At 51.8% G+C, this 25,229-nt stretch overlaps 3 protein-coding genes across 7 annotated transcripts; 1 reads left to right on the forward strand and 2 right to left on the reverse strand.

Annotated features, from left to right (window-relative positions):
• Positions 1–445: 445 nt before the first annotated feature.
• CRB3 (crumbs cell polarity complex component 3) lies at positions 446–3,357 on the forward strand (the record flags this gene model as incomplete). Its single annotated transcript, XM_080917239.1, has 5 exons — positions 446–513; positions 729–897; positions 1,631–1,695; positions 2,774–2,917; positions 3,283–3,357. The coding sequence occupies exons 2-5, from the start codon at positions 825–827 to the stop codon at positions 3,355–3,357; spliced, it is 357 nt and encodes a 118-aa protein (XP_080773365.1). The 5' UTR covers positions 446–513; positions 729–824.
• Positions 3,358–3,829: 472 nt separating this feature from the next.
• On the reverse strand, positions 3,830–15,375 carry DENND1C (DENN domain containing 1C; the record flags this gene model as incomplete). Of its 5 annotated transcripts, none has more annotated exons than XM_080916701.1 (23): positions 15,270–15,375; positions 14,016–14,080; positions 13,893–13,936; positions 13,727–13,776; positions 12,500–12,619; positions 11,592–11,661; positions 11,376–11,456; positions 11,216–11,281; positions 11,079–11,132; positions 10,878–10,988; positions 9,574–9,674; positions 9,317–9,362; positions 9,107–9,208; positions 8,899–9,024; positions 8,382–8,486; positions 8,044–8,137; positions 7,926–7,966; positions 7,635–7,706; positions 5,702–5,746; positions 5,506–5,613; positions 4,773–4,840; positions 4,458–4,665; positions 3,830–4,363 (listed from the first exon to the last, which is right to left on the reverse strand). In XM_080916701.1, exons 1-23 carry the CDS (start codon positions 15,284–15,286, stop codon positions 3,830–3,832), a joined length of 2,328 nt encoding a protein of 775 aa, XP_080772827.1. In that variant the 5' UTR covers positions 15,287–15,375. The 5 variants fall into 5 exon arrangements, with proteins under 5 accessions (XP_080772827.1, XP_080772830.1, XP_080772829.1 ...); XM_080916704.1 differs by having other exon boundaries at positions 4,458–4,662; positions 9,110–9,208; positions 9,317–9,380; XM_080916703.1 differs by having other exon boundaries at positions 9,110–9,208; positions 9,317–9,380.
• A 1,616-nt stretch (positions 15,376–16,991) lies between these two features.
• Positions 16,992–23,574, reverse strand: TUBB4A (tubulin beta 4A class IVa). Its single transcript, XM_080917524.1, has 4 exons — positions 23,453–23,574; positions 22,202–22,310; positions 21,987–22,097; positions 16,992–18,562 (listed from the first exon to the last, which is right to left on the reverse strand). The coding sequence occupies exons 1-4, from the start codon at positions 23,507–23,509 to the stop codon at positions 17,505–17,507; spliced, it is 1,335 nt and encodes a 444-aa protein (XP_080773650.1). The 5' UTR covers positions 23,510–23,574; the 3' UTR covers positions 16,992–17,504.
• Positions 23,575–25,229: the final 1,655 nt, after the last annotated feature.

Raw genomic sequence — 25,229 nt, forward strand, 5'->3', positions numbered from 1 at the left:
GTTTGTTCAGGCTGGACTTGAACTTGGGATCCTCCTGCCTCAACCTCCACAGTACACCTAGGATACAGGTTAGCATTACCAGGTCTGACGTCAGGTATGAATTCTTCAGTATTACTCATCGGAGCCCGCCCCTTACAGGTGTGTATCTTTCTGGAGTGTCGCCAGCCTCCCCCCACCCCCCGCGTCTGCACACCTATGCTACAAAGGGACCCCAGCTGTGCAGTCCCTGCTGGCTTCTGCCTCCGCACTGCTCCTTGTCGCAATGGAGTTCCCGTTACAGGTGCTCTGGCGGCGGGGCCCCGCCCTCTTCGCCCCGCCCCTCTCAGCCAGGCTCAGGTGCACAAGCCGGAAGTGCGCTCTTTGCCTAGGTGGGTGACTAAACTTTCCGGGTCACGTGAGCGGGCGGGGCGGGTGGGATCTGGAGCGACCGGGTGAAGGACAGCGACTTGGGGTTCCAGTGGGAAACCCAGGACTGGGAACCTGAGCGAAATCCCTCTCAGACGCCCGGTAAAGGTAGGGAGGCAGGTTGCGCAGCCTGTCCTGTCCCCACCTCCTCCTTCCCTTTCCCTGGCCCAAGAACCGGGTCGGGGAGTTAATCTTTAATCTCTGACCCTTGGCGCTGAGGGCGGGGAGCACTCTCCAAGACTGGGTTGCCTGTCTTTGGGGCCTGAGCTGGAGTCCAGCTCCTCACCCCATGCTGCGCCCTCTCCCCTTGGTCTGGTTCCTAGGTCCTGGGTCGCAGGTGCCCTCGACCCAAGATGCGGTAGGAATTGGCGCCCTGGGGAAGTCCTGTCCTTGGCGCCACCAACTCCTCGCCCAAGCTCATGGCGACCCCAGGCCTGGGGCCGCTCTTGGCGTTTGGCTTGCCGATGCTGTCCTCTGGCTGGAGCCTAGCAAGTAGGTACCGTCCCGAGCGGCGCTCGGGTGGGAGGAGGGTTCCCGAGTTGATTTCAGAAGTGCCGGGCATTTGTGACCCAGAGAGGGCGAAAGGTCTGAGGAATGAGCTTGGAATGTGTTTGGGGACGAGTCTGAAAAGTAAACCCCGTACCCGTATCCTAGAATTCCTGAGCCCTTAAGTCTTGTGGAATTTAGGAGCTGGGGGTTGTTGGGCAGAGCCCGGAGGTGGAGGAGGGGAGCGCCTGGGCACCTGAGTCTGCATAGTTGAGAGTCTTAAGCAGCCAGGGGGATCTGGAGGAGGCCTGAAGGCCCAGGTGACAGGGCTGGCCCTTCTTAGGTGTGGACCCAGCCAGACCTTCCTTCAGTCTCTCTGGTTCCAGTTTCGGGAGCCTGGGGGTGGGGGGCCTTGTGAGTCACATACTCCAGGGGAAGATTGAGCCCCACCCAGGTCCTTAAGGGCCCTGGGCTAGAGTGATGGTGGAGGGGACACTGTTCTGGAAGCCATCTATTCTAATAGGCTAACAATGGTGACTCTGGGTGGCTAGATTCCCTGCTGGGCTGAGAGTGGCCAGAGGAACCAGCATCACACCTGAGGGTGGAGTGGGTGGCCTGCTGTACCTGTTGCCTCTGTTCCAGCTGGAAGGAGTTTTGCAAGGTCTGGCTGAGTGCTGTGTAAGCAATGCCTAGTGAAGACCCCGGCTTGGATTTTTTTTTTCCTCTTTCTCTTCCACAGCAGAGGACCGTTTCACAAATAGCACAACTCAACCCCCAGGCGATGATGGGTCCAGCGGGGGCCTGGTGAGTTGGGAAGGTGTAAGCGGGAAGAGCTGGTGTGTGAGAACCAGAGCACTGGGGCAGGTGCAGGGACATTACTATTAAAGGCTGTGTGTATGTTAGGCATATGCTCTACAGTCAGGTTACACCCCAGCCCTACCCCTGACTTTTTTTTTTAAATGGGGTTTGGTGTAGCTCAGGCTGGCCTCAGACTTCCTCTGTAATCAGATGACCTTGGATTTGGAATCCTACTGCCTTTCTCATTGCAGAGTTAACATGTGTCCAGCATCACGTTGGGTCTATGGGGTGCTGGGAGTCAAACCCAGGGTTTTATGCATGACAGGCAAGCACTTTACCCACAAAGCCACACAGCAATGGGACTTCTGTGTCCCAGACAGAAGGTAGCAAGACCTCTCTACATAACAGTGGACAGGAATGCTGGGTGTGGTAACCTGTGTACTCCAGGGAGAGAGAGAGAGAGAGAGAGAGAGAGAGAGAGAGAGGAGAGAGAGAGAGAGAGAGAGACAGGTGGAGCTCTGAATTCAAGGCCAGCCTGGTCTACATAGTGAATTCCAGGCGAGCCAGGACTACTGCGAGATCCTGTTTCAAAACCAAACAGTGTCTTGCCTGATGGGCATTACACACTTGTCACTCACCCTAGCACACCGGAGGCTGAGACAGGAGGATTGCCATAATTTAAGACCAGCCTGAGGTATAAATGAGATCATGTGACAATAAAAACTCTGGGTGTGGTGGCACACACCTGTATTCCCAGTACCAGTTTTGTGGAGGAGGAGAAGGAAGGAAGCTCAGGATTATTCTTAGCTATATAGTAAATTAAAGATTATAGGAGACTGAACAACCACTACCAAAGGAAGAAAGAACAAAAAACAAGAGGACTGTATCTGGTTAGAGCCCCAGATGCTCATAGCGTGGAAGGGACAGGATAGGTACCAGGTACCAGTGTGGGAGGTGCTGAAGGGAGTTGTTTCTCAGTTTGAAAACAGCCCAGAAACCTCTCCCAGAGACAGGAGCCCTGGTTGGAGACTTCAGTGGGTAACCCCGTGCAGTTGGTCACCTGTCCACTCCCCTCTCCTTACAGTCTTCAGAGGCTGTTGTGGCCATCACTGTGGTCTTTTCCATCCTGGGAGTCGTCCTCATAGCAGTGGGGCTGTTCCTGCTAATGAGAAAACTCCGAGAGAAGCGGCAGACAGAGGGCACCTACCGGCCCAGCAGTGAGGAGCAGGTGGGTGCCCGTGCTCCACCACCCCCCAACCTCAAGCTGCCCCCGGAGGAGCGGCTCATCTGAACATAGGGGTGTCGGCCATAGGCCAGCATCACCACCAACGCCCAGGACTGCCTTGGCACACCCTGACACACAGCAGCCACCTCGGAGACACACCAGCCTCTGATGACTCAGGAGGACTTGGGTTGGGGAACCCTGGGGCATCCAGCTGGTGGGCTATGCTGCCTCTGCTTAGCTCTGCATGAAACTGGGGGTGTCGGGACAGGGGGGGCCTTACCCCTCACCATTTACCTCATATGATCTTGCCTCTGCTGTGTCTCCTACTGTGACTGTAGGCCCAACAAACCTCCTGTCCTTTCTTTCAGTTTTCCCACGCAGCAGCTGAGGCCCGGGCCCCCCAGGACTCCAAGGAGCCAGTGCGGGGCTGCTTGCCCATCTAGCTCCTCCCCTCCCCTGTCATTCATCTTCCCTTCTTTGCTGTGTGACCTTGTGGGAAGGCCACACCCTCTTGGGGCAATCAGACTCACAATGCTTAATAGGAGGGAAGAAAGCTCTTCAAAGTCCTTGACTTCGAGGGCAAGGGAGGATGGGACTGCTCACTTTTTATATATTTATATGAAATTGATAGGTAAAATAAAGGTTTTTTGGTTTTTTTTTTTTTTGTTTTGGGTTTTTTTTTTTTTTAAGTTTGTGGTAACATTAGCTTAGATAAATGAGAGTAAGATTTGGATTGTAAACTTTTTGGGGTCCTAATAGACTGGAAGTTGGGGTAAGGGCCTTCAGATGAACCTTACAGAGATTGCTTAGTGGATGAGGCAGATTTTCTGGGCTGATAGAAAAGCTCCAGAGAAATTTATCAAGGAAAAAACATTCAGCTTTATTGAGACTTGGGAACCCCTCTCAGTCCTGATTTTAGTTTTCAAAACGCTTCTTCAGGTCAGCAACTCGAGGTTGCCTGCCCTGGAGCTCTTGCTGCTTGCTTACATGAGAGACATAAGAAGTGGGGGCTCCCAGCTCATTGGGGGGTTCTATATGAGCCTGGCCCAGCAGGACCTGGGGAGGCTGGCTTTTGGGGTTCTCTGCAGAATGGCAGCAGGAGGGAGACAGGCTGGGTTGTGATTTCCAGACAGCATCAGAGTTGGGCTCTGTGGAGGCAAGAATTTGGGGGCTTTTCGGAGGAGTGGGCTGAGTGGGTACTCTGAGGAGCCTGGAGCCAGGGCTTTGTGAGGGTCCATGGTTGGGGTGCTCTGCTGAAGTCTCTGAAGATGTAGGCAGAGAGGAGACGTCTGAGAGTGGCTGAGAACTGGAGTTCTTTGAGTAGCTTACAACCTCTGAAAATGGGGTGTCTTGTAGAAGTGACAGGTCACCAGGCAGGGACCAAGGCTGAAGATCCTGGGATCTCTTGTCTTCTTCCAGTTGCCATGGTGATCCTACTGGGATGTCAGGCTGGGCACAGCAGGATGGAGGGTATGGTTGTCAGATGGTGAAGAAGCTGACAGGGTAGGGGTGGGGTGGGGTGGGGTGGGGGTGGGGTTCTCACCAGGCTGGAACAGCTCTCTGAGGCCCTTTGCTGACAGCAATCCAAACTCTGGCTGGCCTTCAGCCGGCTGCTGCTCTTGGCTTCCACACTCAGACTGTCTAGAATCTCACTCAGCAGATCCAGCTCTTCTCCGGACCCCAGAAAGCTGTCATCTAGAGAGTCCTCTGCCCAGCAATTCTGAGTGTTCCCAGCATTCAAGGTGGGGCTCCTGGATTGAGGATTGACATCCTGGGCTTTGTCTTCAGAGTCTAGAAGACACCCCTCCCCCCATTGGTTGTGACCCTTGTACCTCCTTTGATCTGCTTCAATTCTTACCTCTCCTGCAGTGGTTCAGACGGTTCCCCTTCTGGCTTGAGTCTCTTGCTAGGGCGGAGGGGTCTGTTCTGAAAAAGGTAAGAGAGGAAGACATGGGAGAAACTTCAGGAAGGAGCTGTTGAATCCAGGGCTGGGGCTTTCCAGTTTGAATTGGAAAGAGAGCTGGACATGGCACTGCATGTCTGTCATCTCTGCATTTGAGCCTGAGGCAGGAGGATCACTGTGAGTTCAAGTCCTGTATATAGTGAGATTCTTCTAAAAACAAGACAAGGGCTGAGGTGGATCTCTGAGTTCTAGACAAGTTTGATCCAAAATATACAAAACAGCCCCCAACCAAGGGGTTGGAAGAATGTAACTTGGTTGGTGCAGGTCTTGCCTAGCACACACAGTGCCCTGGTTTGGTTCCTAGCACCATTTAAACTGGGTTTGGTGGATCAGGAGTTCAAATCCATGCTTGGCTGTGTAGTAAGTGAGCTACATTTGAACTTCAACAAAGGGAGATAGTTTGGTGAACACTGGAGACAAATGCAGGATTTGGGGAGAATCTGGTATATGTGGTGGACTCTGTGTGTGTGTGTGTGTGTGTGTGTGTGTGTGTGTGTGTGTGTGTGTGTATGTATGTGTGTGGTGGAAGGTGAGCACATCCTCTGTGAATGTATATATGTTGGAAGGCAGGCATCTCCCCCACCCCCCTTCTCTGTGTGTATGTGTGTTGGACACTGGGCATCCTTACCTGTCCAAAGTGCTGGCTGATAGGCAGGCGCTGTTGCAGACTGTCTGAGCGGCTGGTGAGGCTTGGTGTTCTCAGGGAGCCTCCCCTCTGCAGGCCAGAGTCTCCATCCTGTGAAGGGATGCACGTGTGTGCTGGAGTACCACCTCCATTCCCCTCAGTTATCTGTGGGTGGGGAATTCACCCTGGATGGTCTTACCTTAACCATAAGCAGGTTCTGCATACCCTTCAAGCCACACTTTGCCTAGGTGGTGACCGGACACAGTATTAGACACAACTGTTTTCTACCACCCACTCCATCTTTGTATCTTTCATGCTATGTTTATACCTTCGATGCACATTATTCCTGGAGGGAGTCACCCTGCCAAAACCCAAAGGTTTGACCACTGTGTGCAGAATTAAAATCAAATGGACAGATCTGAAATGTAAAGGCTAGCCTCCAAATTTTGAGCTCCAGATCCCCTTCCACGGGGGTTGGGGGGGGATGAAGAATGGAAACTAAGTAACAAAAGTAGTCCACAGATCTTGGCTGTCAGCGTTTGTGTGTGTGCTTAATTTTATTTATGTTTTATTTGGGGGAGAAAAACCGTCGTGCACAGGTGTGGAGGGCCGAGCACAGCTTTGGGTATCCGCTCTCTCGCAGATTCTAGGGATCAAACTTGGCTTGTCAGGTTTGACAGCAAGAAGCACCGTAAGAGAGCTTGCCGCTCACGCAGAGGGCTCAGGCTCATGTCACAGCACTGCAGTGACAGTTCTGGAGCTTGGGTTTCTTTAAAGACACAGAAATAAAAGTTTTCATTTTAATCCCAGGTGTGGGGGATATAGGACGTTCTCAGCAGCTGACAATGATTTGCCTTGGGCTCCAGCATAGACATGGTTTTGCTAGCTGCAGATAGTTTCTGTGAGTGTGTGGTAGCTGGAATTTTGGGAACTGTTCACAGGTTATATATAAATGTTAGGGGCCCGAGGGGGAGGTAATCATGGGGAGGGGGATTGTTTATGGTTTGTAAGTAGTTGTCAAAAAAAAAAAAAAAAAAAGGAAAGAAATTAGATTCAGGGATCTTTCTCTTTCCTCCACCCCTTCTCTTCTATCTAGTAATAGCTTGTGAGATCAGGGGTAGAATGAAAGGTGGGAAAAAGAACCCACAAAGTAGCAAAGACTAGCTACACATAATCAGGTTGGTCACAACTGCCACAGTCTATGGTTCCAAGGGATCCACTACCCTCTTCTGCCCTCCACACACATGGTGTCATACAAGCAGGCACACCTACCCACTAAAAAGAGAAAAATGGCAAATGAATATAGCATAGAAAAATTTGTTAATATTTAAATTTGCTAAAGTGGGGATATTTAATGTCTTCTGTAAATACTCAAGACATTCTCTCTGTTAGACTGGAGAGAAGGATCAGTCAGCTAAATTCTTTCCTTCCACAGAGAAAGTTGGGGGTGGTATGTGCCTGCAACATTAGAGCGGGGGGGGGGGGGGGGGGGGCGGGCGGGGAAGATCCCTGGAGCACTGGCCAACCAGGCTAAGCCTAGGTAGTGAGGTCCGAAAGACTCTGGTGAAAGTGACTTCGCCAAGCCCGACAACTTGAGTTTGCTTGATTCCCATGTTTGGGACACATGTGGTGGAAGGACACAAGCAACTTCTATGTTGTTTTTCAAGACGGAGTTTCTGTGTGTAGCCCTGGCTGTCCTGGAACTCAGTATGCAGACGAGGCTGGAAATCTGCCTGCCACTGCCTCCGAGTGCTGGTATTAAAGACATGAACAATCAACTTCTTTAAGTTGTCCTCTGACTTCCACACATGCACCATGATGCAAACACATAACTAAAATAAATAAGTGTATTCCCCCTCCTCCTAACCCCTCAAGCTGATGGATGCAGTGGGGAACAGTTCCAAATTCAGGAGGCAGAGGCAGGTGCATGTCTGAGTTCAAAACCAGCCGGGGCCACATGTGGGGACTCTCTCAAACAAACAAAAACAAAGATGGGTAGTACATAGCAATGCCAACTCCTGGCTTCTACATGCACAGGCACACACGTGCACATAAACACGTAACACAAACTCTCCACATGCCCCTTTTCTGTGGTCACCCCAGTCACTGTGAGCCACAGGGCCCAGTCTTACCGATCGGTACATGTTCCTGACCGCTGGTCGGGTTTTAGCCTTCATTGAATGCAGGAGGGCGTCGCTACCTTTCTGTAAGGGGTTGGGTGAGAAAACACCAAATGGGAGAAACTTGGGCCCCTGAGGTCGCCTGGTCTGGACCCCACACCCCACTTCCCACCTCAGGTTGCCTTCTGCTGGGCAGCATCCTCCCTCTCTGTGCCCTCAGTTTTAACCAAGCACCTTCTTGCGGGCTGTGCAGTAAGGTGATGAAGTTGGTTATAAACAGGAACAGGGGGTTGCTTTTATTACCTTAAGACTATCTACCCAGAGCTGGTAGGAGCGAATGGTGCCTGGGAGGAAGGGAGAGAGCTGTGGTTATTAAGGCAGCCTAAGCTTGGGAAACAGATTGGGGAGAGCCTCGGGCTACCTGAGGAAGTTCCACAGCAGGCAACGATCTCTTGCTCAAATTGGTCTGAGAAACCTTCTCCAGCATTGAGTTTTTCCAGTCGGGATTCGATAAACTTGAGGTAGATAGAGAGGGTCAGACTCAAGTGCATGCTTTCCCTAAAGACTTAAAAGCCAGCCTATCAGGGTCCCACCAAGACCTCCCCCCAAATTAGGAAACCATTCTAGAAACTAGGCATCCAACTTGGCCCCGCCCCCAGGGGCCCCGCAGCCCATCCTTACTCCTCACGGTGAGCCCCGCCCCCAGGGGCCCGCAGCCCATCCCTGATCTTCACCTTAGGTACCGCCCAGTGCGCTCACCTGCTTGAACAGCTGCAAGTGTACCGCCTTTTTGTGGAAGGCCTGCAGGGGTGCCCCGGGCTTCTGGGCCAAGAAAGCTTCCTCACTGAAGGTCACTGGCTGACCCTGGAAGAAGGATTCCTTCAGGAATTCCCTGGGGCTCTCCTTTCTTCTATCATCTTTCTTCCAATGTCATAGCTACCCAGCAAGCACTAATTGGCTGCCTACTGTGTACCTGATCCTGCGCAGGGCCTCATCTCATTCTCATCTATAATGCGGCTGTCAGCACTAAATAATGTTGATAGCGTAAGGGGCTGCTGTAGGGAGATTGCTGCTGGGTTACATAATGAACTCCAGGGTAGCCTGGGCTACAAAGACCCAGTCTCAAGAAAACAAAACAAAAACCAGAAGGTCAGGAGTTCAAAGTTTGAGGCTAGCCTAGGCTACCTGAGACCCTAAACCACTAGGTGTTCTTAATGTTGTGATTTATTCCTTGAGAGGTCTGTCCTTGGGCATTTCTCCTCCTCCATCTGCTCACCGGGGTGCAGACAAGGGCGTCACGGTACCCTCCAAAGAGCAGGGCCTGGGCCTTGAGGAAGAGACGAGACACTCCATCCCCTGGGCTCAGTGCCACCTTCCTCAGCCGAAGCCGCAGCAGGGATACCTGAGCACACAGGAGAGACCCAGGGTTGGGCAGAGATGGAGGCTCATCGTGAGGAGGAAGGGTGGGAGGCCACGGCACTGACCACATCTGGTGGCAGAGCTTGCACATCGTCGAAGGGCGTCTCCAGGGTGTTAGAGTCTGTATTCAGTACCACAACGTCTTCCAGTGCTTTCTCCCGAACTCTCTGAGGGAGACAAACACGAGCTGTCATTCAGATCCCCGGATAGAGGAGGAACTCTGAGGAACCGGAGGGAGAGGGAATCCCTCCCTGACTCCAGCCTTGGGTATTTACCTCAGCAAGACTGCCATGGACTCCTATTAGGTAGGGCATAGGCGCGCTGTGGAGAGAGCACGGACTGGAGAGGCAGATGCATACCTCAACCCCCCAAGCCTGGTACTCTTTCATTTCTTTTTTAACTTTTTCTTACAGGGACTCAGTGTAGACCAGGCTAGCCTGGGACATAAGGAGATCCTCCTTCCTTTGTCTAACAGCACTGCAGGCTTTCCCTCTGCCTACCTCTCCTCGTCCCCCACCTCCTCTTGTCTCACCAGCAGTAATCCAGCAGGTGCGGGGGCAGCGTGGGAATCAAAACATGCTCCCAGTGCATGGGGTAGAGCAGAGCGCAGGACGCGTGGACACAGGCTGTCAGCTGCGGGGTGAGAAGGACAAAGGCAGTGGGTTCAGAATCCTCACCTCAGGATCCTGGGTTGCTGGGAGGGGCGCTGAGGAGGGCACTCAGACCTCCCTGATCTGTCTCTCCCATCCGTTGCTGGGGCACCGGGTGGAATCCAGATCCCTTAGGAAGGGAGTGGAGACCAGGATGTTGGCCAGTCACAGCTCAATGTGCTCAGATAAAAAATCACTCTGGGCTTTATGTGGTGGCTCTGACCTGAATCCCAGCACTCAGGAGGCAGACAAAGGTGGATCTCTGAGTTCAAGACCAGCCTGGTCTACACAGTGAGTTCCAGAATAGCCAGGCTACACAGAGAAAATCTGTCTTGAAACCACAGCAAACCAAGTCAAAACCAAAAAAAAAAAAAAAAAAAAAAAAAAACCCAACCACATGGAAACACACTTGAGGAGCAGGAGAGATGGCTCAGTGGTTACAGCATTGGCTGCTCTTTAGCAGGTTCTTGGGTCAGCTCTGAGCAACAACATGGTGGCTCACAACTGCTTCACCACCAACTTCTGGGGCTTTTCACTTTGGGCACCCACATACAGATATATACATTAAAAAGCGTTATACTGTATAACATAAAAGTAAAACTAGAAATAAAAAATTACGTTTATATATTTGTGAGTGTGGGTGTGAGCTCGCTTGTGCAGATTTAGAGAGCAACATGTAGGAGTTGGGTCTGTCTTCCTACCATGTGTGCCCTGGGTATTGAACTCAGGTTCTCGAAATTTGGCTGCAGACACCTTTGTTCACTGAGCAATCTCTCCAGCCCTCTAGAATCTTTTAAAATGTATTTTCCATTATTTTATCTGTTTATCAATGTGTTTATCTATCTATCTATCTATCTATCTATCTATCTATCTATCTATCTATCTATCATCTATCATTCATTGAGACCTGGTGGGTGCCTGTATCAGGCTGGTCTGGTTATGCCAGGTTGGGAATGTAACCCAGGGCTTCATGCTTGCCAGGCTAGTGCTCTACCCACGGAGCTAAGGCCCCAGCTGGAAAGTTTAACATCCTCTTCCAACTAGGCCAGGTATGGTCCTCAGTGAATTGTGCTACCCATGAATTGGAGCTATTGTGCAACCTCCTCAGATTGTCCCCACAGGGGTGGGACTGAGTGAGGCAGGTTTATGAGTGTCCCTCCCCTGGGAGGTGGAGGTCCCGCCTTACAGTGCTGAGCTTGCTGGCAGTAAGCAAGACCCTCCTCTCCGCTAGCAGTGCCGCGAAGAGCCCCACGATGTTCTCATCTGTCACAGCGACCACCAGCTCGGTGAGGTTCCTCTGAGGGATGGAGGGTCACAGCGGCTGGGGGCGGGGCAAATAGCCAAGATTTGCTGTCCCGCCCACCTTTTATAGTTCCTCCTTACTCACATTCTCAGGAATAGATGGCAGGCCGGCAGCATTTGGGGCCACAAAACAAGATAGCTAATGGGGATATGGGGAGCGATTCAGTCTGCAGGGCTGGCAGTGACCTCCCCTCCGGTCTGAGGGACCTCGGTTCCACTCACCAGCCTGCTATTCCCCAGGGCAGGAGGCAAGATCCCACACTTGCTCCAGACGGTGCTGCTGCTGGCCTGGGAGACAGGAGTAACTGTGTGGTTCCCCAGCCCGGCTCACAGCCTTCACAACCAACAAGGAGCTGATACCAAAGACATGGGAGCTACTCACCATCTCTGGTCCCCCTGAAAACCCTGGTCCAAGAAGTGGGTGTTGCTGCAAGTTCTGTAGGAGTTCTTCAGCCTCAGCGACCTGAGGAATGCAGGAGTTAGTACTGGAAGGACGATTTGGGATTCTGAGGGTCTTCCTCTGAGTGAGGCGAGACCTGGCATATCAGAGAGGTGATGGAGAAGCTGGGGTGGGGACTGAAGGTGGGGCTGGTCTCACTTGGTTCTGGGCTAGGAGGTCCCCTACAGTGTTGAGGATCTTGTAGAACACTTCAAACCAGGGAAGGTGGCTGGGGAGAGAAGGGAAGGGTCAGACTGTAGAAAGTGCCCCCGAGGGATACTTTTACAAATGTATTGTTTGAGAATTTTGTGTGTGCATACTATGTTTTCATGTATGCATACTACGTGTTTTGATCAAATCTATCCCCATATCTACCACTTCAACACTTCCCCCACCCCAACTTTCCCCTCTCAATTTTATGTGATGTTTTCTAAACCTACCAAGTCAGCCAGGGGCAGTGGTGCACACCTTTAATCCCTAGCTCTCAGTACAGAGGTAGGGGGATCTCTTGGGGTTTGAGGCTAGCCTGTTCTATATAATAGTTTCAGGCCAGCCAGGGCTACTTACTGAGACCCTGTTTCATCCCCTGCCCCAGGACCTGCCAAAAGCCCCGCTGAGTCCACTTAGTGGTGTCTATACTACATGGGTGTAGAGCCATTCTCAGGAGCATGGCAAACCTCTAAAGAGACCCACTGTGCCTGACCCCAGCAGCCAGCAGCTGCTAACAGCTCCACAGTTAGCCATGCTGGGATTTTGTTTGGCTTGCTGTTGTGTAGGTCTTGAGCCCCTGTGCCTTCATGGGCACTGGTCCTGTCATGCCCAGGGGACACTGTTTAATTCTGGTCCTTCTGACCTTTGACTCTTACAGTTTCTCCACCCCACCGCTTCCAAGATGACGCCTCAGCCTCATGTAGGGTGGAGGTACATGTGTCCCGTTTCGGGCTGAGGACTTCCTGGCCTCTTATTCCCTGCACTTGGGATCAGTTGTGAGTCTCTGTATTCATTGTGAGGCCCTAGTGTTTGTTCCTGTCTGTTCCTACTTGGTTTCAGGCCCCCATATCACTCACCTGAGGATACAGAGGCAACTCCATGCACCGGCTCGCAGGCGGCAGAAGCCAAATCTACGGTTGCCCACCAGGTCAGTGAGGGCAAAGGTGAAATGCTGGACAGCAGGGCTGGGTGGCTCCCTGGGGGGGGGGGGAGACTCTGGTGGAGATGGGGCATCTATTTTCTGACTTCCTTGCTCCCCACTTCTCCTAACACAACTCTATTCACCCCTAAGATGGCCTATGAATGTGAATGCAGTGTTTCTTTTGAGGCTTCATATGAGAGCTCAGTATATGTGGGTTCTTGGGAGTCAGGAACCCTGGGTGCTGGAGCCTGGTTTCATAGCTCCACCACTAAGGTGTGTGCCTTGCAAGACCAACAACTGCAGTTCCATTCCACAGATCTGTCTTTGAAAAGAAAGAAAATCTGGAGGCAAGGGAGGGTGGCTTACAGGAAAATGTGCTTACATGTAAGCACATGTAAGCACAGTGTGACTTCAATCTCTGGAGCCCTGTATGGTAGAAGAGAAGCAACACCACAAAGCATATATCCACATCTCTCTCACACACACACGCACACACACACACACACACACACACACACACACACACACACACAATGCAATAAATGTGGCCCAGAGCCAGGGTAGTAAAATCTTCAAAGCCCTAGGGGTGGATGACCAGTAAAGCTTCCTTGGAGACCTCCAAGCTAGTAAGAGACCCTGCCTCAAAAAACAAGGTGAGTGTGTGTATAGGGACTGGAGAGGTTGCTCAGTGGTTAGAGTACTAGCTGCTCTCACAGGGGAACCAAGTTTGGTTCCCAGGATCCGTACCATGGCTCACAATGCACATTACTCCAAGTTCTGGGGGATCTGATATCCTCCTAGGCACCAGGTATACATGTGGTGTACATATATATGTGCAGGCAAAACACCCATACATGGGAAAGAAATCTAAAAAAAACCAAACTAAACCAATGCAGGGCTGGTAAGATGGCTTACATAACAAAAGAAAAAGGTAGATGGCTTCTGGAAAATGACACTTGAAGTCTGCCTCTGGCCTCCACGTGCAGCTGCTCACCAATGAACACACACACTCACGCTCTGAGTCCCCTCTGAGGGACCACCTAGCTTCCTTTGTCCTTCAGTTCATGGGTCTCTGGGTCCTGTGCCTATAAAGCTTTAGTTGTTAAGGTCCTGCTTCGGGTCCTAAAGAGTGTGTGTGTCCGAATCTCTGTCCCCTCCATACCTTTCTATGTCGAAGGGGAAGCAGAACCGGGGCACCATCTGCATGGCCTCCTAGAGAGGGAAGAAGCATTAGCACACCACTCCTCTTGGCCTTGCTCCCTGATTCAGGGTTCAAGGCCCAAACCCCCTCCTTCTGCTGGACCGGCCCTAGGAAGGCTTCTGTATACCTGTTCCTGGAAGTCAGGAGGGAACTGCCACAGGATGGGGGGATCTGCAGGAAGAGCCAGCTGTTGAACTTGCTGCCTCATGCTTTCCCTCCCATCTCTCCAGCCCCAGGTCTCCCAACTTACCCTCCTCCAGGGATTTGGGGCGGCCAGCTTCGAAGAACCAGTCAAACATGGCAGAGGGATGCCTTCTGTGAACCATGTGGGGGCTTTAGCTTGTGTGTGTGTGTGTGTGTGTGTGTGTTTGTGCATGCGTGTGTGTGTTCTGAGTCTGACTCTGTATGCTTCTGTTTGTGTGTTCCCTGTGTGTGTAATAGGTGAGTTGGTATGGACGCCCTGAGGGATGGAGCCCAGCATCAATGCTGCAGAAGCATGGGGCAGAGAAGAGAAGGAAAAGAGAGAAAACTGCTGGCCTCTTTAGCCTCAGGCAAAGGCAGGTAGATCTCCGAGTTCAAGGCAAGCCTGGTCTATATATGAGTTCCAGGTTAGTCAGGACTATATACCGAGACCCTGTTTCCAAAGAGAAGGTTAGAGACAGAGGAGAGAGAAGGGAGAGAGAGAGAGAGAGAGAGAGAGAGAGAGAGAGAGAGAGAGACAGAGACAGAGACAGAGACACACACAGAGAGACAGAGAGACATGCCTGTGACGGTGTGTCTGCCTTTAACAAGAGCTTGTATAAAAAGAGCATATTTATGACTCTTTCTGGTGCCTTTACCGAGAGTCTGTGGATCTGCAGTGTCTCGGGTGTGTGCTGTGAGTCCTACCTCTTCTCTACCTGTACCTTTGAGCATATTTAAGGCTTGTCCTTGTGAGATTTTGTGGGGCCCACACTCAGCAGAGAGAGAAGAGCAAGGTGTCCTGGCATGAAGTGCGAGCCCCATGGCCTGGCTTTCCTGCTGTCCACTACATCTAGCAGAAGATGCTGAGGCCTTAGCTTTCAGAAACCAAGGGAGGCAGCTGACTTGCTAACACCGCATCCCATTCAGTTACACACACCACCCTGATGCTGCACCTCCAACATCTCATTGTTGTACGGACACAAGGCACCTATGAGTTCCACACTAAGGTTGATAGACAATCTCCACCATACCCTCTCACACCTCACTGCCAACTCCCTCCTGGAAACAACCGTTCCCCCCTCCCCCCCCCCGCCCTTACTGGGGCACTATACCCTGTTTTTATTACACAGACCCAGAGCTGGAACACTGAAGAGGGACCCTGCATGGCCTGGTCAGGTCCCCGAGAGTCCACCCTGGTTGCTGGGTAGCTTTGCTTCCAGGGCCTTCCCCTGCCATAGCCCCAGATACACAGCTCCCCACCCCCACCCAGGCTCAGGTTTAGCAATCTTGCTGCACAGGATGGAGGGATGCCAGCTCTTACGTCTCAGTGGATCCCATGGTCTCTGAAGGACTGGCCCAGCTGGGCCCCTCGGGTCTGGGGCTGGGGGAGCCTGTGTTTGCTTGGGGCTGGGCCCCGATCCGCTCAGTTTCCTGTGTGGCTGAGAGAGGAAGTTTAACAGGGTGACGTCCCAGACGAATGAGGCCCCCACCCCCATCCTCTGTGAGGAACTCGGGTGTCTCGGCTTCATAGCTTAGGTGAGGACAGGGTCTGTGGGAAGCAGGGCCAGGTTGGGAGGTCCAGCTTCACCCTTATGGTCCCCATGGCCACACCCAGGTCCTTTCTTTCTGAGTCCTCTGAGTATTAAAAGTGTGCGAAGATCACCCCCGTCATTTCCCTGTGCTGTTTCTCCGTGTCATTTACAGGGGGCAGCTGCACTGAAGGGCATAAGAGGCTGAGAGTTTGACAGCTAGAGCTACACAAGAATTCTGATGGAAGGTAAAGTATGCACGAACAAGGGCACACTGACGCACACACACCCCCTCCCCCCCATCAGTGGTCATAGAATTGACTGAAGACAGGCAGACAGCCTGGGTATTGCCAAATTTAGGGTGCCATCTGTACCCCAAGAAGTTAACTTGAGGGCACTGGAGACATGGTTCAGTACTGAAGTATGTGTGCTGCTCTAGTGCAGTGTGCTGGCTCCAATACGCTTGGCCCAGGGAACGGCACTATTAGGAGGTGTGGTCTTATTTGAGTAGGTGTGACTTGTTGGACTCCTTCAGCTGTGTCACTGAGGGGGTGGGCTTTGAGACCCTTCAGCCAGCTGTCTGAAAGAAGACAGTCTTCTGACTGTCTTTGGATCAAGACGTAGAGTTCTTGGCTCCTTCTCTAGCACCAATGTCTTTCTGGAAGCTGCCATGCTCCTGCCTTGATGACAACAGGCTGAACCTCTGAGCCAGCCCCAATTAAATGTTGTTCTTATAAGAGTTGCCTTGGTCATGGTGTCTGTTCTCAGCAATGGAAACCCTAAGACACACAGTATAAGTGATGGATCACATGGCTCCAGAGGATCTGATGCCTCTGGCTTCCAGATACCCATTTACATAATTAGAAATAAAATCAATATTATATTGAAAAACAATTTTAAAAAGTCTTAAGTGTAGCTACCCATCTTTGAAAAGCCAACCAGCCACGCCTCTTAATCCTAGCTCTCAGGAGGCACAGACAGGCAGAGCTCTGTGTGTTTTGGACCAGCCTGGGCTATACAGTGTGTTCCAGGACAACCTGAAACTCCCTACATTGGGAGATCCTGTCTCGCAGCAGCAGCAGCAGCGGAAGATTCATTCATTCAGTGTGGCTACGCAGGAAAGAGGGGGAAAAAAAAAAGGTCCCTCAGGTCCATGCTGAATAAATCTCCCTTGATTTGGTAGAGTCTAGACTGTGGCCCCAGCTTTGGTGACACGGGCAGAGAGCTTGCATGTTCCTGGTGTGCAAGTGGCAAAGTTACCCTGGTCTAGCCTGGTGTGTTTGGCTCTGCAACCTCAGGAGCTGATTTTCAGTGGCCTCTTCCACTCTGTGAACCCCTCCACTCCCTAGCTGCGCCCAGAGAAGAAACTAAACCAAGCAGAAAGCCACATCAAAGCATTTATTGATGGAAGGTCAGCGGGGAGGGGGGGTTGGGGGTAGAGAGGGAAGGGTGGGGTGCATAGTGGGGAGGGGTTCTCACCCCAGGCAACAGGCTTCTCTTTCCTCTCCAGCACTTCTCTGGTAGGAACTGAACTAAGGCACAAGGGCAGGAACACAGGAGACTTATGGGAGCCAGATCGAAGGTGCTGGGTCGGGAGTAGGGAGCTAGGAGATCAGAGGTCAGGTAAGGTGAGGGCTTGAAGGCTGGGGAATTGTTAAGTCAAGATCCGGAGAAATGTCTGGGCATGTCAGGTGGAGAACGGTTCAGGAATGCTGGGGAAGGGACAGGGGTTAAAAGAAAGGATTTTCAAGATCAAAGGAGGTGGACTGTGTGTGTGTGTGTGTGTGTGTGTGTGTGTGTGTGTGTGTGTGTTGGGGGGCTCTCATGGGAACTAGAGGAGCCCTTCTTGGCTGGGTTGGAAAGACAGTGGGGTTTAGGAGTTAAAGGCGAAGCAAGTGGAAGCAACCTGGGCTTGGCCCTCTCGGTGAAGATGCTCATGGGTCCAAGGGGATGACCAGCTGGGTGCAGAGGTGGGGTGCTCAGGGTCAAAGCTTTGCTGCCCTAGGGGCAGAGTGATGGCTGGTGACTTAAGCCACCTCCTCTTCTGCCTCTTCTTCAAACTCGCCCTCTTCAGCCGTGGCATCCTGGTACTGCTGGTACTCGGACACCAGGTCGTTCATGTTGCTCTCGGCTTCCGTAAACTCCATCTCGTCCATGCCTTCGCCCGTGTACCAGTGCAGGAAGGCTTTGCGCCGGAACATGGCGGTGAACTGCTCCGAGATGCGCTTGAACAGCTCCTGGATGGCTGTGCTGTTGCCAATGAAGGTGGCTGCCATCTTCAGGCCTCGGGGTGGGATGTCACACACGGCCGTCTTGACGTTGTTGGGGATCCACTCCACGAAGTAGCTGCTGTTCTTGCTCTGCACGCTTAGCATCTGCTCGTCCACCTCCTTCATGGACATCCGTCCCCGGAAGACAGCCGCCACGGTCAGATAGCGACCGTGTCTCGGGTCACACGCGGCCATCATATTCTTAGCATCAAACATCTGTTGGGTCAGCTCAGGAACGGTGAGGGCTCGGTACTGCTGGCTGCCCCTGCTGGTCAAGGGTGCGAATCCTGGCATGAAGAAGTGGAGCCGGGGGAACGGCACCATGTTCACAGCCAGCTTGCGCAGGTCTGCGTTGAGCTGGCCGGGGAAGCGCAGGCAGGTGGTCACCCCACTCATGGTGGCTGACACCAGGTGGTTGAGGTCCCCGTAGGTGGGCGTGGTCAGCTTGAGAGTGCGGAAGCAGATGTCATACAAGGCCTCGTTGTCGATGCAGTAGGTCTCATCCGTGTTCTCCACCAGCTGATGCACAGACAGCGTGGCATTGTAAGGCTCCACCACCGTGTCAGACACCTTGGGGGATGGCACCACGCTGAACGTATTCATGATTCTGTCTGGAAACTCCTCCCGGATCTTGCTGATGAGCAAGGTCCCCATGCCTGAGCCAGTGCCACCTCCGAGCGAATGGGTGAGCTGGAAGCCCTGGAGACAGTCGCAGCTTTCGGCCTCTTTGCGCACCACGTCCAGGACTGCATCCACTAACTCTGCGCCCTCGGTGTAGTGACCCTTAGCCCAGTTGTTGCCTGCTCCGGATTGACCTGGGGAAGGTACAGGGTTGAATTCTCAGGCATGGGGGAGGGGTGGACCCGCTAACCCACCTGCACTGCACCCTATCCGTATCATTAGACAAGAAAATGTTAAAAGTACCTGGCTAGGCTCCAATGGACAGAGCCTTGCCTAGCAGGCATGAGGCCTAGAGTTCCTACCTTGTCACAACAGAAGCCAGGTGTGTTGGCCTCATTCTCATTGCAGTACACAGGAGGTAGCAGCTGGAGGGCCAGGCATTTAAGACTAGCTACAATTACATAATGAGTTGGAGGCCAGCCTGGGCTACATGAGATTCTATAAGTTACAAATAGATAACAATAGAAAGACTGGAAGAAAAATGTTAACACTATTGCTATTTTACTTACTTTTGGGACTGTGGTGGTTAGTTTTATTTCATTTCATTCATTTATTTATTATTTTTAATTTAATTTAATTTAATAGCTTTGTTTTAGCTGGGTGTGGTATGTACCTTTAACCTCAGCTCTGGGGAGGCAGAACACAGGGCCAGCCTGTTTACACAGTGAGACTTTTAAAAACCAACCAACCAACCAACCAACCAACCAACCAAAAAAAAGCTGTATTTTTTGTGTGTGCTGCAAATAATACTTGTGCCCCTACAGAGCAGAAGAGGGTCTTAGAACCTTCAGGGATCCAGGGGGTGGCTGTGGGGCCATCTGACATAGGTGCAGGGACTCAAACTCAGGTCCTTTGAAAGAGTAGCAAGTGCTCTTAACCCATGAGTTTTCTCTCCAGCCCTCCAGTGGTTTGTCTTAGGTGGATTTTCTTTCTTTCTTTCTATGGGTTCTCACTGTGTAGCCGTGGCTGCTCATAAACTTCTCTGGCTTTGTGCCTGCAAAGTGCTAGGCTGACAGAACAGACTACCACAGCTGGTCTCGAACCCCATGCGTAGCTCAGGATAATCTTGAACTCCTGCTCTTCTTGCTCCACTGAACACTAAGATGCTGAGAGACATCAGGAAACTCAGTGTCTGTGGTGCTGGACATGGGACCCAGGCAACTGCCCACCCTGCCCTGTTCCCTTCCACCTCTACCTCCATCTTGTCCCCTCACACCCTCTGCTCCAGACACACAAGCCTCCTGACTGTTTCTCTATCACAAGCCTTCAGATTTATTTTTCAGCCAAGACATAAAAATCATACACATAGGTTTATACTATACAATGTTTGGATTAGGATAAAGATACCAACTTCCCCAAACATACATCAATGTTTTATTTATCCTAAAAACATTTAAGACCCTCCCCTCAGCTGTATGAGATCCTGTCTGTTGTTACTGTCTACAGTAACCCTACTGTGTAACAGCACAACTATTACTATTATCACAGACAACACAACTTAATATAGTAACAGGCACAAATAATAATCAATACTTCATTATCAAACAATCAACTCTTAAAATGTGATTAATTCTATAGCTATCTTTCAATTTTTATTTTATTTATATTTTTGGGGCGTGAGCAGTTTTTCGTCTGTGTGTCTGTGCCCTTGGAGGCTCAGGCGCTGGAGTTGATGGTTGTAGCACACCAGGATCCTGGGAACTAAACTTAGCCATTTCACCAGCCTCAACCATTGTATGATATGATAATTAAAGTTAATAGTATGTGTTTCAATTTTGCCACACCATCCACAAGATAGAAGGCTACTACAAAAAGCTAAGTAAAATCATACCTCACCTAAACTTTGAAAATCTCTGCCTCCTCCTGTCCCCTGACGAGGCGGTTTCCTGTCTGTTCTCCCCGCAGCAGCCAGAGGGCGCTCGTGACCTGAGTCAGGCCCCAAAGGCTCCTCTTTCACCTCCTAACTCGTTCCTGCTGGCCCTGCAGCCCAAGGCCGACTCCCGCTGCCTGCCCTGCTCCCTCCTGTTTCCTCCATGTTTCCTCATTCCCATTTATATAGTCAGTCGCACCGGCCTCCTGGCTGCTTCTCCATCTCACAGGGCTGTGTCCTGCTCTGGGACCTTTCTTTGCACAGGCCAGTCTGTCTGCCTGGAATTCCTTCCCCACTAGTATTCACGGCCCCTCCCTGACCTCCAGCAGACCTCTGCTCCATTTCACCTGTGTGTGTACTGCGAGTGCACGCCTGTCTACGCAGGTGTATGGAGGTCAGAGGTCAATGTCTGTCCTCCATACTTTGAGACATGGTCTGTCACTCAACCAGAACTCAACACTTTCGTAGACAGTGAGCTCCAAGGATTTTCTTGTTGCCTCTATCCCCAGTGCTGTGGCTACGGACGTACATTCTTGTGCCTTTGTGTTTAAATGAGTGCTTGGGAACTGAACTCAACATTTTTATGCTTGCATACTGAACACTTTACAGTCATCTCCCAAGCCTCTCTTTAATTGTTTCCTTTCTTTTCTCTCTGCCTTCCTTTCCTAACCCCTCCTCCTCTGTCTCAGACACACACTGTGTGAATGCTCTTTGGCCCACCTCACTTCTCTGTATCTTTCTCTACATCATTTCCAGAGGACTTTCTGTCCACCACACTCACTCAGGCACACATTCTCTTCCACGAAGTTTGTACCCATCTGAAAGGGAAACTCACTTGCCCAAGGCCACCTGCTGTCACCTGCTTGCTCCCTGATTCCCTGCTATCCCCATGGAGCTGGCAGCTAAAGGAGGGAGGCTGGAGACAGACTGACAAACACCAACTCCTCCGAGCTCAAGTCCCTTCCAGAAAGTGGAGTGGTGTCTACAAAAACCCTGCTCACGTCCTTCCTAAGCACATTGTTTCCAGAGGGCTGGGGATGGAGCTCAGGGGGCAGAGTGCTCCTCTGGGGATGGGCTCAGGGGGCAGAGTGCTCCTCTGGGGATGGGCTCAGGGGGCAGAGTGCTCCTCTGGGGATGGGCTCAGGGGGCAGAGTGCTCCTCTGGGGATGGGCTCAGGGGGCAGAGTGCTCCTCTGGGGATGAAGCTCAGGGGGCAGAGTGCTCCTCTGGGGATGGGCTCAGGGGGCAGAGTGCTCCTCTGGGGATGGGCTCAGGGGGCAGAGTGCTCTTATAGGGGCTGACCTTCATGGGTACAATGCTCCTCTGGCATGCACAAAGCCATAGGCTCCAACCCTAGCACCACGGAAACCCATGGGCTACCCCAGAACTGGTAAGGTAGGGGCAAGAAGATCAGGAATTCAGGGCTATCTTAAGTTGCATAAGTTAGTTTAAGGCTAACCTCCCCAAATAGAGAGTTGTAGGTTAGAGAAGCCCCAATCTAATAGAACCTCCTCTTTAAGGAAGCCCCTCAGCTGTGTCTGATGTCTCCCCAGGCTTCTCTGGGTGTGCCTAATCAAATCCCTGACTGCCTTGTCAAGGTGGGTTCTTTGGTGCTAGTTACAGAATATTCTTTAAACACTTAGAAACAAAAACAAGCATGTTGTGGGCCCACACTGGAGAGGGACTTACCAAACACAAAGTTGTCTGGCCGGAAGATCTGGCCAAAAGGGCCAGAGCGGACGGAGTCCATGGTGCCAGGTTCCAGGTCAACCAGCACGGCTCTGGGAACATAATTTCCACCTGTGGGGATGGCAGATGGAGGTGGCTGGGGTGAGAGCCAGGCCCAGCAGGCTCCAGGGTACATTCTGTCCCTTCTTGACAGCATCCCCCACCCCCTGCCCTACCTGTGGCCTCATTGTAGTAGACATTGATTCTCTCCAGCTGCAGGTCACTGTCCCCATGGTAGGTCCCAGTGGGGTCGATGCCGTGCTCGTCACTGATGACTTCCCAGAACTAGAGGATGGGGGCAAAGTGGATAGGTTTTCCTTTTTGTGGGCTGGAGGGATGGCTCAGTGGTTAGAGCACTGACTGCTCTTCCACAGGTCCTGAATTCAATTCCCCCCATGGTGGCTCACAACCATCTGCAATGTGATCTGATGCCCTCTTCCAAGGTGTCTGAAGACAGCTACAGTGTACTTATATACATGAAATAAGTAATATTAAAAACATCTTCTCTGTGTGTGTGTGTGTTCATACCATATGCCTGTGTTGTCAAGCTTTGCCATAAGTGCCCCCCCCCTTATTGTTTGTTTAGTGATGGAGTGGGTGATGGGAAGTGCTGAATAGATTTTTGTCTTAAAATTTTATGTATGTACGTACATATATGTATGTATGTATTATTTTTTTATATAGTGCCTTCAAAAGCCCAGGCTAGCCTGAAATTTCACCAGATAGCCTTGGATGATATTGAACTCTTGATCCTCCTGCCTCAACTCAGCCTAGTGGCTGGAATGACAGGTGTATACCACAATACCTGGGCAAGGGCTCAACCTACTGAGCTATAGCCCCACCCCTTATTTATTTATTTATTTTGACACAAGGTTTCATGTAGCCCAGGCTGGCCTCCAACTTACTGTGTATGGGAGGCTACTTTCGGGCTCCTGCCTCTACCCAGCAAGTGCTAAGCTGTCAGAGTGGGTGACAGCGCTAGTGGGGAGGGATGAACGAGGCTGTGTCTAGGACATTGTTAAGAACCCCTCTCCAGTTGTTGACTGTCTGCCTATGAGGTGACTGGGAACCCAGAGCCACAGCAAAGCATGAGCCAGCAAGAAGGGAGACGTTGGGGGTAGGGAGAGGCTGGGCCCCACCAGAGACACTTGGTGCCAGTCTATCCCGGCACCAGCCCTGGGAGGAGGGACCGTGCCTCTTTGTGCCAGGCAAGTGAGAGTGACAGTGGCCCAGCTGTGTGGCCAGCTGTGGCCAAGGGAAATAAGGCCAGGCCCTGCCCCCATCATCAGCCTCTTTGTTCCCTGTCTCACTCTGCCCTGGCTCCCCTCCTCCACCTGGGATGCAGAGTTCCTGGGTGAGTCTTGGGAGAGCCAAGGACCCCTCTCTGAGCCCCTCTGCATCCCCACCCCTTACCCAGCCCGGCCCACCTTGGCCCCGATCTGGTTGCCGCATTGCCCGGCTTGCAGGTGCACGATTTCCCGCATGGTGGTGGTGCTGCTGGTGGCGGCTGATGGACGGGTGTCGACCGGTCGCTGTGGCTCTGGCTCTAGATGAGAAGGCTGCGGAGCTCTGTCTCTGCACCCTCGGGCGTCTCTATATCAGCGGAGCCGTACCTGCGTCACCGCCGGGTCACCCGGGTGCTCCACCTCCTGGGCCCGCCTAGGAAGCTGGCAGTGAAGGATGGAGAGACTATAGTTATGGAGGTGGGTGGAGGGAGGGGCCTCGGAGGTGTAGGAACTCCCCCCACCCCAGCCCCACGCCAAGCGCTTTTTCTGAGACCTCAGGGTCCCGGTCTATGCCTCTCTAGTTTCCTTGCAGGCGCTATCCTTCCTTTCCGCTCGGGTTTCATAAAGGCTGCATGGAAAGGCGCCGCGGAGTCTTGTAAACAGCATCTAGGACAGCGTCCTCCATCTCAGCCCCAGTCCCTGCCAACATTCCTCTGTCTGCTTCTCCCTTCTTCATTCCTTCGAGACCGCCTGTTTCCTTAGAACCTTTGTATAGGTGGGGAAGGGCGGTGGCTCTGAGCTCCAGGCTCTCCGGAGTGGAGTTTGGTTTCAAGGTGGCAGATGTGTGTGAGATACGCTGGTTCCTTGAAGTCTCTTTTGGAACCCTTCTATTGGTTTCCTTCCATGGTCTGAGGAGCGCTGGAAGGCTCTTGTTAGCTGGGACTTGGGTCTTTTGCAAGATGGACGTCACCCCAAGGAGGGCTTGGAAATTCACAGAGGGCTAAGACTCATAACTGGACCCCACAGACAGCAGAAAGCTTTCCCCACCTCAACATATCTGCTTTGTTATTGATATTTTTTTCTTTTATTACAGGATTTCCTATTTTCCCCTATATCACGGTTGCACTGGCTGACCTTGGCCTCACGACTTTCCTGCCTTCAGCATCTGGAATGGTGGGATTACAAGAGATAACAACATCCTCTAAAAGTGACCTCTAAAACATCCTTGTAACAAGTTCATGAGTTTGTGTGAGCATATGCGGAAGTTAGAGTGTGTCCTGGTCTCTCTTGTTGACCAAGGACTGCTGGATTCCATGGGTTCTTCTCCCCCCCCCCCCATCCATCCCCTGAGGTTATAGGCGCTCTTTGCTGTGTTCCTTCCTTGTTGTGAAAGATTTCTCCTCAGGACTGCATGCTGCAGCCTAAACTGACCTCCCACTCAATAAGTAGCCAAGGCTGACCTTAAACTCCTGATCCTCCTGCCTCCACTTCCTGAGTGTACAGAACCATGTCCTGGGTTTATATGGCATTGGGAATTGGGGACTCGTGTATGCTTGGAAAGTGCTCTCCCATAGAGCGCACAAACACCACACCAGTTTTTCCTCATTGCAGACCCAATAGTGATGTTGCCAGCTGGCCAAAGACTGAAGCTTTCTCCTCCCTCCCTCCTTCCTCTATCCCTCCCTTTCTTTCCCCTCCTTCCTTCCCTCCCTCCCTCCCTCTCTCCTTCGTCCCTTCTTCCTTTCTTAGTCAGATTGTTTTCTTCCAGATCCACCCCAATGCCCCCAACCTTCTCAACTTCAAGTCTTCCTGTTTTAGTTTTATTTTGTTTATTTATCTTTACATGGATCGGTGTTTTGCCTGATGTCGGTCTACACTGCACGTACATATAGCCAGCAGAGGCTAAAGAGGACATAGATCCCCTGGCACTGGATTTACAGACACTTGTGGACTACTATGTGGGGGCCTGGGTCCTTTG

The sequence above is a fragment of the Micromys minutus genome (genome assembly GCF_963924665.1).
Source record: "Micromys minutus genome assembly, chromosome: 5".
Lineage (NCBI taxonomy): Eukaryota > Metazoa > Chordata > Mammalia > Rodentia > Muridae > Micromys > Micromys minutus.

Bases quoted from the DNA above. Each gene is read 5' to 3' on its own strand.
- TUBB4A (XM_080917524.1), bottom strand. From the start codon at position 23,509: ATGCGGGAAATCGTGCACCTGCAAGCCGGGCAATGCGGCAACCAGATC. The intron at 22,311-23,452 runs GTGGGCCGGGCT...CCCATCCTCTAG, and splicing joins GCAACCAGATCGGGGCCAAG to TTCTGGGAAGTCATCAGTGA. The intron at 18,563-21,986 runs GTAAGTCCCTCT...TACCTTCCCCAG, and splicing joins GCCAGACAACTTTGTGTTTG to GTCAATCCGGAGCAGGCAAC.